General features: G+C 38.3%; 2 protein-coding genes across 2 annotated transcripts; both read right to left on the bottom strand.

Moving 5' to 3' along the window:
* Window positions 1-1,991: 1,991 nt before the first annotated feature.
* On the bottom strand, window positions 1,992-2,963 carry LOC133133379 (olfactory receptor 1F1-like). The gene has a single exon (XM_061249477.1). The coding sequence runs from the start codon at window positions 2,961-2,963 to the stop codon at window positions 1,992-1,994; it is 972 nt and encodes a 323-aa protein (XP_061105461.1).
* A 5,062-nt stretch (window positions 2,964-8,025) lies between these two features.
* On the bottom strand, window positions 8,026-8,997 carry LOC133133378 (olfactory receptor 1F1-like). Its single transcript, XM_061249476.1, has one exon. It carries the CDS (start codon window positions 8,995-8,997, stop codon window positions 8,026-8,028), a length of 972 nt encoding a protein of 323 aa, XP_061105460.1.
* Window positions 8,998-12,841: the final 3,844 nt, after the last annotated feature.

Raw genomic sequence — 12,841 nt, 5'->3', positions numbered from 1 at the left:
AACTGTGCTATGTTTCAGAATCACCAAACCTGGTTGGCTCGATTGGATCATTGACCCCTGTTTAGATTACGGTGCAGATCAATCACCTGCTGACACTGTGGCGCACCTGACAGTACTTCTGAATTCACGGGTCGAGCACTCGTGCCCCGTTTGCCCTAGAGTCACAAAACCGTGACCCTTCCTCATGAGGAACAAATTTCCCTCATTGACCCATATTGTCATTCCTATTGGATTCTGCCATTTTGAATTTCAGAATGTTGTCTTATCTGAAGTACCTTTACATAGGCATTCATTATCACATGGTTACATGAAAAATGTCCAAATGATGGTCTATTGAATTTGCAGTGGGCATGGCATCACACAAATCACATCAACTTTTGGACTTGTCTGATGCTGCAGTGACCTTTTATCCTTTTTTTAATATGTTTTCATATTTTGATATCTATAGCGCCACCATCAGGCTGGTTTGGGCTTAGCCTTTAAGAATACAGTGCTGATCCTATACTGGCAATGCAAATATCAAGTTGCATTACTTTAGGTCAGGGGTGTCAAACTGAATTCCCAGGGGGCCACAGTGTCTGCGGGTTCTTGTGGTTGCCTTTCAATCCGCTGTCAATTAAGGCCTTGAGAACAAGGTGTGTGGATTCTTCAGCCAATTAATGAACTACAGGTGCCGGGAACAACCCGAAAACCGGCAGACACTGCGGCCCTCCAGGACTGGAGTTTGACACCTGTGCTTTAGGTGAAATGGCTTCAAATGGCCACTTCAAATTCATTGGATTTTCTATCATTTGGAATTTTGGAATTTTGGCTCATCTCAACTGCAGGCATCCATTTTCTCATGGCTATGGCTGAAGATAGAATGATGATGCAATGAATTTGAAGTGGGCATGGCTTATCATAAAAGGGATATTAATTGCAACAACCAAACACTTTCAGATTTTCGCCAAATAAAAAAATAAAAAACACACAAATTTGAGCAAATATTTTTCATCCAGAAAGAAGATTCGTGTCTTTGCTATAACTATAGACCATCGGTAACATTGTTAAATGCTAAAACTATGCAAAATCCCCGTGTTTCAGCATGCCCCGTGTTCATTTGTGCCCCGGTCTCCCTTACATGGATATAACTTTAATACAGTAGCTAACGTTTGAAAATGTTTTGATTAAAATGATACACACCACATGCGCGTTAACAGCTTGAAAACCCGTCACATGCATGATTTTATGATTCCTACCCTGCTGCAAAATCAAGCTATGCCGGCTGGTCAGCCAGCTAGAGCTGCTTGTCTGAGCTGCTCGCTGGTCAAACTACGTCAAGCTGAGAGTTGGTCTGAACTGGTCTACCAGCTAAACCACGTCAAACTGGCAGCTGGTCTGACTTGGTCAACCAGCTCGCTAAATTACCAGCTGCATCAAAAACTTAGCTTGAGTTGGTTTTTTTGTACTCTGTAAAAAGTGCTGGATGCGTAACTGAGACAACCGCACTCTACAACTATGCACGTGTGCTCCAGACCTGTCAATCCTGCTATAATGATTTTAACGGCATTAGTCAACTGGAATGTTTGGTGTGTTGTTATTTATTTATTTATTTATTTTAAACAGAGGGTATAAGTGAGAGACAAGCCTAAATGAGTTTGGCTCATCCACAATCGTTTGTGGATGAGCCAAAACGGTGTCAACTGTGGTAACCAATTTATCGTACATATTTGTTTTCATGATGAAACCTAAAATTTTAAATAAAACCCTGCCATTATTTCCATGCGATTGCACAGTAAAGAAATTAATAACACCTAAAAAAAAAACACAAGGGGAAAAATAAAAACAGCGGAAAACACTTCAAACCCATTGAAAATAATGGCCAGTGCCTTTAAAGTGCATTTGGTGTGATCCACCCCTAATTGCTCTTAGTTGACAGTTAAGTTGAGGATTTGGAAAAATGAAAAGTTATTAAACTTGCCAGTCAATAATTTTTTTATTAAAACATGTATTCATGTATTCCTTCCAGTGATGTGTATCTTCTTTCTTCTGTAGAACTTTTTAATGGATTCTGTGAATTCTTCTGTCTTCAGTGAGTAAATGATTGGATTCAGCATGGAGGGCAAAACGGTCGCCAGAGATGTATTAATAATCCTGGCATTCTGGTGAATGGTGGCACCCATGGCATAAGTAATACAAATAGGAAAATAAAACACACTCACCAGGATCAAATGAGCGGTGCAGGTTTTCATGGCTTTGAGGCGCTCTGAGGCTCCTGCAATTTTTAATAACGCTCTGGCTATACAAATGTACGTGCCTGTTATAAACAGCAGTGGAAGCCAGAAAATCAGAACAGGATGCGAATGACTAATCACATAATTTGGAGTGTTGTCATTGCACGCCAAACGAAATGTGGGTCCATGATCACAGAAATAACTGTTTATCACAGTGGATTTGCAGAATGACAATCTGTTCATGAAAATCACAGCAACGAGAATGGCCAGTGCTGCAATAATCCATGTTATTGTTGTGATCACCGACATGGATTTATTTGTCACAATCTCATTGTATCTCAGTGGCAAGCATATAGCAACACATCGATCATAAGACAGAACAGTGAGAGTGAAAGACTGCATAATGAGAAACCAAAAAACAAAAAACATATTAGTCAAGCACGCCTCAAAGGAGATTAACTGTGATTTAAAAAGGAAGGTGTCAATCATTGTGGGAACAAGTGCCGTACTTACACACAAGTCAGACACAGCCAAATTAAAAACTACAATGTATTTTGGACTGTGGAGACAGTGGTCAGTGTAAATCATGAACATGACAAAAGAGTTCCCCAGTACAGACACAGCGTAAACAAAGCACAAGAACACATAGTAGTATTTTGTATGAGGAATACCAGCAAAACCACTTATGACAAAGAAGTCAGGCTGGACAATACTGGTGTTTATAAAGTAGGCTGAATTCAGGGGACTCATGGCAGGTTTGTTTGCTCCTCACCTTCTGAAAAAACTGTCCTCTCAGACCTGAAAATAAAATAACAGGTTACAGTAACCTACAGTAATGATTTCCTCAAAAAACTATAAAATTAACAATGTGCTTAACAAATATGTAGCAACAGAAACTATACAAGCTCAGATTTATTGCTTAGTTATGATTCATTATTAAATTAGTGGACCTTGTGTGTCACAAACAAGGCATAATTAATTTGATTTGTGACATAAAAATATTAAAAATCAAGGTACATTCCAAACCCATCCTCTTGTCTTTGAATACCAAGAACTAGGTACTAGTCCCCAATAAATACAGCTCCCATGGCAATATGTATATAAAGTTTAATATTACAATGAAATATCAATTGTCTTTCAGTTCCACCCAGCAGCAGTAGATTCAGATCAGAAAGATTAAACAAAAAAGCAACGATCAGCAATATATATATATTTTTAAATGTCAAAATTTCTCTATTCATTTTCATATAGAGTATAACTCTTTTAAAATCAATTTCCGAAGTGTTTCTATTGCTCTGCACCTCAAGCTAAGCGGTGGCATCTCTTCAATGGCATCTCATTAGATTACACGAATAAAGGAATACATTAAGGTGTTGATAATACTTACCAATAATTGGAGACAGTCCAGACCACAAATGTTACCAGTTTATGTATCTAGAAATGTGATATGGAAGAATATTTCTCTGTATTTTGGAAACTAATGCATTACAGTATTTATCATTAGTAGAGGTATGTCTCTTGACTCGATTTTGGAATGTACTGGGGAAAAAAGATCTTGTCATTTTTATACTGTGTCGTGTCAACTCATCAGGGGAATAGAACTGACAGGCGAAAGATCAATTAAAACTAATGAGCCATGATGCAATCATAACAATAGTTTTTTTTTTATGTTTGTTTTTTTTTGTCAGCGTTTTATCCCTTTAAGGTGCATGATCACTCACAAATATGTGATTAGAATGTTCCTTAACTCGACTGTACAGTGTAATGAAACAAATATGCAATAACTGAGGAAAATTCTGTCACACTGAATGGTTTCAGATCTCGCATACAAAATGTAATATTAGACAGAGGGGGAACCTGAGTAAGGACAGCAATTCTTTAAAATTATTACTTCATTCATTTTATGGAGAAAATTATCAAACAAAAAAAGGGATTTCCCCCCTTTAAGAATAGTAGCTGGTTTCATCGCCATCAGCAGCAATAACTGCAACCAAAGACTTCCTATGATTTGATATCAGTCAGTCGCGTCTCTGTTGAGGAATTTTGCTCTTTGGCTTTAATAAAGACAGTACGCAGATATTTGAACATTGACTGCTCCTTTCAGGGTCTTTGACAGCATCTCTAGTGGATTCATGTCATGACTGTGACTGCACGAATTATCATTGGGATTAGTTACAGTCAGTCAGTTGTGGACTTGCCCCTTTGTCAGGTGGATCATTGTCTTGCTACGTAATCCAGTTACGCTTCAGCTTCAGCTTATGGACAGACGACCAGACATTCTCCTAAATAATTTTCCGGTGCAGAGCAGAATTCGCCGTTCCTTCAATAATGGCAAGCTGTTCGGGGCCCAAGGCAGCAAAGCATTCCCAGCAGCATCACACCGCCGCCACAGTCTTTGGGTCTCATTCATGAAACGTTCATAAATCCATGTGCAGATTTGCACATAAACGTCCACGCTACTAAAGACCTACTCCGGATTCATGAACGCCGCGGGAAACTCAGATCCGATCGTAAACTCGTGTGTATGATCATGAATGCCAATCCATCGTAAAGTGAAAGCGCGCTCCCGGTAATCAGCAATTAGCATAAATCCCCGCCCATGAATAGACAATGATTACCATATAAGGAGGTGTAGACGCATCCAGTTGACCTGTCAGTCATCAAGGGCAAACAAAGAGAGAGAAAGAAAATAAACTTTTCCGAAGCGGAGATCGAAATCACTTTGGGTGAAGTGGAGTCAAGAAAAAATATTTTCTTTTCTTCTATCAGTAGTGGTGTTGTGACAGGGACAGGCAAAGCGAAGGCCTGGAAGGATGTGACAGATGCTGTTAATGTTGCCTCTGTAGACAATAGAACCATATCTGAGGTGAAACGTAAATGGTTTGACATGAAACTGGAGGCAAAGAAACGCATAAGCGCACACAAAAAACATGCATCAGCCACAGGAGGAGGAGGCTCACAGGCACAAATATCACCTGCTGACGAGCGCATCACTGGCATTATTGGGGAGACCTCTCTGTCAGGAATTATACCTGACGGAGACACCGACATGCCTCCACTGGAGACAACATCAAACCCAGATGGTAAGGTGATAATTGTTGAATCATAATACATTCTGAAAACCATCAGTGATAGCTTAGTGGTTAGTATAGTTTAACCTAGGTCGTACAGTCCCACCAAACAAACAGAACATTTGTGGGGGTTTCTCTTCGGATTGAATGAAGTGGAAACGGGAAACCAGTAATGTTATATTGTGCGTAATGGTGCGTAATCGATATCAGTGTCGGAATGTAGAGCTATTTAACATTCATTTCAAGAAAGGATATGGATAACATATAGCCCACTGCAGTTGTGTATGCATCATCTTCAAATTATTTGAATCTTAATAGCCTAAAGCTCTGTTTTATACTGTACAGCTCCAACTGCAGCCAACGTAGATTAAACATTTTTCAAATAAGATTTATTAAAGGTTTCTTTCAAATGAAAAAAGAGCCACACATAAAACGAAAAAAACCAAATGTTGTCTCATATTTATAGCTGGCGAGTGCAATTGTATAGGCAGGCTATATTCTTACCAATGAGCCAGCCGTTCCTCACAGCTCCATCCTCCAAACACGTGCCAACTGCGCTATTACACAGGCCACCGTGCCACAACGTTTAACAGCACACACTTTGCATCACAGATCAGTTGCACATTAACGGAATGAAAGTTTTTCCGGTTTATGTAAGCAAATGCATCACCAGATGGAGCCATGATGCGTACGTGTGTGCAGTCTATGGCACCAATGACACCTGGCATGTTTGCAATTGCACTGAATCCCTGCATCACTTCTACCTGCCGTTGTGCGTCATAGGGAAATTTGATGTACTCTGGCACTAGTTTTAAAATACCATTGAGCACAGCAGGGAGGATGTGGCTCATAGTTGGTTGCGAAATGCCGGACCTGTCACCTATCTCGCGCTGGAAGGTCCCTGTGGCTAGAAAACCAAGCACAGATAGTACCTGTAGATGTGCAGGGATGGCATGGCTGCGTCTTGTTGGCCTTGTCAGATTAGGCTCCAAAATGTTGCATAAATGCAACAGAATTGGTATTGGTAGTCGGAAATGACTAATCAACCATTCATCACTCTCATCCAACATATCTGACCGATCCCTGAAATACCTCTCTCTCCAGCATCTTAATTGCGCCAAATCATGCAAGAGCGCAAGGTCAGCCATTGTTACCATTAACTAAGACTGAAGGCCTTTTATATTGTGGGAAGTTTAATTAGAATTGACACCACCGGAGTGACCCAGATATGGTAATTGTTTACATCCTTTTTGTGATTTTAGCCTATTATTGGCCTATATTCTTATATATATATATTTTTTTTATTATCATTCAACATGTAGAAAGAATGTGTAATCTATTGAGTCGATTTACATAGATAATTCACAATCATGAACCTAATCTGGATCTTAAACCTGCTAATTGCCAACTAATTTAACTAAATGTGTGATTTTGTTAGTAGCTACGAAAAATCGGAGCTACTAAAATATTGATGAATGCCAAAAACCCGTAAATTTCCCTCTACTCACATTCTACACACAAATTCGTTCTGCTCATGTATCATGAATGAGACCCTTCGACTTTTGGTTCGATGTTCTTACTGTGAAATGCTGTATTTGCAACCTGAATCTGAATTAAAGCAGTTCTGCAAATAAAAGTGGGCTAAAATTCCTCCACAACAATGTGAAAGATTAATATAAAATTATAGGTTTGATTCAAGTGTTTGATTGTAGTTACTACTTGCTAAAGATTATTAGGATTAAGGGGGCCATCTATTTTCTCAGAGGTGATGTGTGTGTTTGATAGGTTTTTTATTAAATAAATTGAATAGTCAATTGAAAAATTTGGTTTGTATTTTAACCAGATTCCCTTTTACTAATGTAATTTGTCTAATATAACATTTTGCCTAAAGATCTGAAACCATTCAGTGTGACAAAAGTGCACTAATAGAGGAAATCACGAAGGAGGGAAATACTTCCTCATTTTAATCACAATCATTTTAATATTTGACTACATTTTGTGCTAATTTAAAGGGTACCCGTACCGAAAACGAGCATATGGCTATATCGATATATCAGTTATAGTTCAATATATCACAAAAATAACTTTTCCCATTTTCGTAAGCTAAATAAATCACGCATAACGACACATTTCATTTATTTTATCGGACTACGTCGGTCCCGTAACACTTGAGCAGACATAATTGCCAAATACTTGCCGAAGGTGTGACGTCAAGTCGTTGACAACTCAAACTGGAAACTGCTAAATCCAATTTGAACACAGTGGAGTATATACGCGTATATGTTGTTATGCGTGACTTATTTAGCTTAGGAGAATGGGAAAAGTTATTTTATGATATTGAGCCTGGAGAGACAGTTTTTGTGGGCATGTCAGCTCTTGCCGACTGGATCGATTTGCAGCTAGGTGCGCACCTAAATAAAATCGAGGAAGTCGGGGTTGATAAACACAAGCCGCCTGGTGCCCAAAACAGCGGAAAACGCTTCAAACCCAAATTATTATTAAAAAATGTATAGCTATATAGATAAAGCGCATTTATCAGTTAAAAAACACAAGGGGAAAAAAAGAAAAAGGAAAACAACAGAAAACACTTCAAACCCATTGAAAATATTGGCCAGTGCCTTTAAAGTGTATTTGGTGTGACCAAACTTTCTAATTGTTCTTAGTTGACAGTTAAGTGGAGGATTTGGAAAAATGAACATGGCTAGACTTGCCAGGCAATAATTTTTTATTAAAACATGTATTCATGTATTCCTTCCAGTGATGTGTATCTTCTTTCTTCTGTAGAACTTTTTAATGGATTCTTTGAATTCTTCTGTCATCAGGGAGTAAATGATTGGATTCAGCATAGACGGCAAAACGGTCGCCAGAGATGTATTAATAATCCTGGCATTCTGGTGAATGGTGGCACCCATTGCAAAGGTGATACATAAAGGAAGGTAAAACACACACACCAAGATCAAATGAGAGGTGCAGGTTTTCAGGGCTTTGAGGCGCTCTGAGGCACCTGCAATTTTTAATAACGCTCTGCCTATACAAATGTACGTGCCTGTGATAAACAGTAATGGAAGCCAGGAAATCAGAGCTGGATGTGAATGACTAATCGCATAATTTGGAGTGTTGTCATTGCACGCCAAACGGAACATGGGTCCGTGATCACAGAAATAACTGTTTATCACGGCGGATTTGCAGAAGGACAGCTTGTTCATGAAAATCAGGGCTATCAGCATCGCTAGTCCTGCGATAATCCATGTTACTGTTGTGATCACCGACATCGATTTATTCGTCACAATCTCATTGTATCTCAGTGGAAAGCATATAGCAACATATCTGTCATAGGAAAGGACAGTTAGAGTGAAAGACTGCATAATGAGAAACAAAAAAACAAAAAACATGTTTGTCAAGCAGGCCTCGAAGGAGATTAAGTGTGATTTAAACAGGAAGGTGTCAATCAACGGAGGAACAAGTGCCGTGCTTACACACAAATCAGACACAGCCAAATTAAAAACTACAATGTACTTTGGACTGTGAAGACAGTGGTCAGTGTAAATTATAACCATGACAAAAGTGTTCCCCAGTAGAGTCAGAGCATAAACAAAGCACAAGAAGACATAGTAGTATTTTGTGTGAGGAATACCCGCAAAACCACTAATGAAAAAGAAGTCGGGATGCACAATAGTGGCGTTTCTAAAGTAGACTGAATTCAGGGGGCTCATCTCAGGTTTGTTTGCTCTTCACTGTTTCTCACCTTCTAAAAAAAGAGCCCTTTAGAACCTGAAAATAAAATAATATGTTACAGTAACACACGGTAATGAATTCCTCAAAACACTATAAAGAAACGATACGATACAAGCTCAGATTTATTGCTTAATTACTAATCATTATTAAATTAGTGGACTTTGTATGTCTCAAAGAAGGCACAATTCATTCAATGTCATGAAACCAGGAACTATTTTTACAGTTTAATTCATGTCTCCTATGAATACAGCTCCCGCAGCAATATGTATATAATATTTAATATTACAAAAAAATACCAATTGTCTTTCAGTTGCATTTGTCAGCAGTAAAGTATTCTATCAGAAAGATTAAACAAAAAACAATGATCAACAATATACAGTTCATAGACTCTCTGGAATTAAAAAATAATAATAATATAATAACAGCTATTCTACCTATATTACCTAAGTTCGCTAGCTAAGTTATCAAAATGTATGATGTTTAACTTAGCTCTAATGTTACATACACTATACAGACAGTTTACATGCTAACACCCTATTACACACCATATTCTGTTGTATGCTCATGATCTAACTTAGCCTAACTAATGATCTAACTCAGTTTTACATTCCGTAGGACTCCTCATTTTTCCAGCAGAAACCAGCTAAGTTGGGTGTTACTCCAAAGTTGCTGACGAGTGAACGGTGCAGCTACAGCTAACTAGCTATAAATAGCAGCTTCGGCCCTGGAATCGAAAAGAAATAGTGGCTTGGTTCCGCTGTGTCTCCCAACTACGGGTCGGTGACAGAAGCAGGAAAAAGTAACACAGTGAAAAGAATACCAATTTTAGCCTGATTCATGTTGTCTGTGAAGTTCTAAAATGCATAGAAGTTCAGGTCCCCCCATGCTTGTTTTGTCACCACACATAAAATAAGGAACCGTTGTTGCTAAAACAGCAGTATCGTAAAATAATTAATACAAATAGAACCGTTAGTTTTATAAATTTCATTGTTAAAAATAACTGAATTAAAATGAATGGACTCTGGCTGGTTAAAGGGATTAAACAGGATTCCTTCGTATTTTGTATTAGAATGACTAATATTATGGAATTTATAATGTCATTATTATGGAAATGTTAGGCGTATTTCTTCTATATGTCACTGTCCGAATGTCATTAAATGTGCAGTTGAAATAGCAGGCACAACATATCCAATCTCCTGGAATGCCCACTGTCATTAAGTTCACAGTCAAGGGTTTTATTTTTTATGCATATTTACAATTTACCCATCAACAATTAATCAAACCTCCCGGTGTAAAACCAGTTGCACAGAATCACTGAGTGAATCACAACAAACAATGTTTTAAGTGAAATGTTCATTTAAGTGCATTTGCTGAAAGACAAGAAATTAAATTAAATTGATTAGCTCTACTGCTAACATCAGCCTGCTCTCCATCAAGGTATCAGCACAGATCTTTGACAACATGCTAGTAAATTGATTGTAAAACAAACATCATTATAACTTATCTCTACTATGGTGGGTGACACTATCATTGAGCGACCGTGAATGTGCAGTAGTTAGCCATCACTTTGTTTAATCGGTCAATTACTTTTGGACAAATACGAACAATTATTTATAGGCCCATATACGTACACAGTGCAGGCTATACCCCTTTTTTTCTACACTTTTAGCCAGAATGATATAGAGTAGGGATATGTGAATGAGATCATAGCAATATACACTCTATACAATATACACTTTAAAGCAGGATCTCTCAATTAATCACACCAGTTTAAAAATGTCTATGCTACATACCAATGCAAGCTATGTTGAAAGAGTGATATGTGGTCTGAAATAGGACACATGGACATTTGAAATGAAGCATGCTTTAGAAAAATGCAAAATATTTGATCTGTGCGCATACCTTGATGGAGAGCAGGCTGATGTTAGCGTTAAGACCGATCAATTTCTTGTCTTTTGAGACTATCAGCAAATGCAGACATTTCACTTAAAACATCGTTTTTTTGTGATTAATTAGATTATATGAATAAAGAAATACATAAAGGTGTTGCTAATACTTACCAATAATTGTAGGCGAACAGTCCAGACCACAAATGTTATCAGTTTATGTATCTAGAAAAGTCAACTGGAAGAATATTTCTCTATAGTTAGGAAACTAATGCATACAGTATTTTTCCTTAATAGATGTATGTCTCTTGACTTGATTTTGGAATGTACTGGGAAAAAGACTCATATCCTGTAGTTTTTATGCTGTGTAGTGTCAACTCATGAGGGGAATAAAACTGACAACCAAAATATCAACCATGATGCAATGGTAACACTCATTGCTTCATAACGGGGTGGCTCCCCTAACATCTGATTGGCCACCCCAGCGCCACCCCACAGGTTGTCAGTCTGCTTTTACAAAGACCGTTTTGCTGCTACTGTATAGACAAGTTTCCGGAGCATTTCCGGTGTATTTCCGCATTCGGGCCTCGGTGGGTATTGCACTTCCGGTTGAAGTGTAGTGTAGTTACCGAGAGAAAGTTGTTGTTACCCCCGTGTTTTCATTTTTGTATAACGTTTGTATAACTAAAATGCAAGTGAAATGGGAACATTCACCTACTTCTCTATCAAGGGAAGGTACTGCGTCTATCCCACACCCGTATACAGTAGGGGTGTTAGAAAAAATCGATTCACCTCAATATCGCGATACTTCGTGCCGTGATTTTAAATCGATCCTCTAAAGTGCAATATCGATATTTTATTAATTAAAAAAAAAATAATAATAAATATATATATATATATATATATATATATATTTTTTTTTTTTCATAATATTTAATGTGGCCGCTACTGATGGCATTTCGGTTAGCCATTAGACTATGCTTTTTTAAGATCTCGTGAGCGCACAGGCCTCGTCGTGACTGTTTGAAACTCATGCGTCTCGCCATTTTGTTGCTGAAACTATGCTATGGCTGAAGCTCAGCAAATCAAACCGGCTCCCGCAGCATTCAAAGCTGACGTGTGGACTCATTTTGGGTTCCACGAGGAGAAAGAAGGCAGCTGGTGTCCGGCTAACGCAAAATGAGTGGATTCTTCCCAGCGAACGCTGGGTCAAGTTTACGCAGCAAAGTTACCACCAACCTCAACACGTGCGAACAAAATAATGCTGTCTATAATTCAGTTTATTTGCAAAGACCTCCGCCCTCTTAGTGTTGTGGAGAACGAGGGTTTCTGAAACATGATTATGACCCTGGAGCCACGGTACGCTATCCCATCTCAGTAGCAAAGCGTTTCCTGTGTATTCCTGGTACAAGTGTGTCCTCTGAGAGGGTGTTTTCCACCACAGGAGACATTGTTACAGCACAGAGAAGTGTCCTGAAAGCTGGGCATGTAGACCAGCTCGTCTTCCTCAACAGAAATCTCACGATCAAGAACTAAGCTTTAACATGCTACTGACAGAGTGTTTACATGCTACTGACAGAGTGTTTACATTGTTTTTAGGGATCCTGCAAACGTTTATTTAATTAAATGGATGCACTGCAAGTTGTCCTACAGGACATTATTTTATTGCACAAGTTGTCCTAAAGTATTTAATTTTAATGAGATTTTTTTTATTTTGTATAGACAGAAGACAGAAATGTTGACAAAAATATTTTAAAAATAAACAGTATGTTTTTGCATCACTGTGTGTTTTATGCTATGGATTTTTCTGAAAGTTGGCCAGATTTTTTCTGATGGAAAATAGGGATGGAAAATCGCAATATATCGTCTTGCCTACAGTATCGCAATATATCGCAATATATTGTATCGTCACCCCTATATCGGGATACGTATCGTA

Source organism: Conger conger, chromosome 7 (genome assembly GCF_963514075.1).
Source record: "Conger conger chromosome 7, fConCon1.1, whole genome shotgun sequence".
Classification (NCBI taxonomy): Eukaryota; Metazoa; Chordata; class Actinopteri; order Anguilliformes; family Congridae; genus Conger; species Conger conger.
Note: the sequence above shows the minus strand (reverse complement) of the source record. Positions and strands in the feature narration are given on the sequence as shown.

What these genes read in the sequence shown, in the direction of transcription:
- LOC133133379 (XM_061249477.1), bottom strand. Translation starts at nt 2,963, where the DNA reads ATGAGTCCCCTGAATTCAGCCTACTTTATAAACACCAGTATTGTCCAG.
- LOC133133378 (XM_061249476.1), bottom strand. Translation starts at nt 8,997, where the DNA reads ATGAGCCCCCTGAATTCAGTCTACTTTAGAAACGCCACTATTGTGCAT.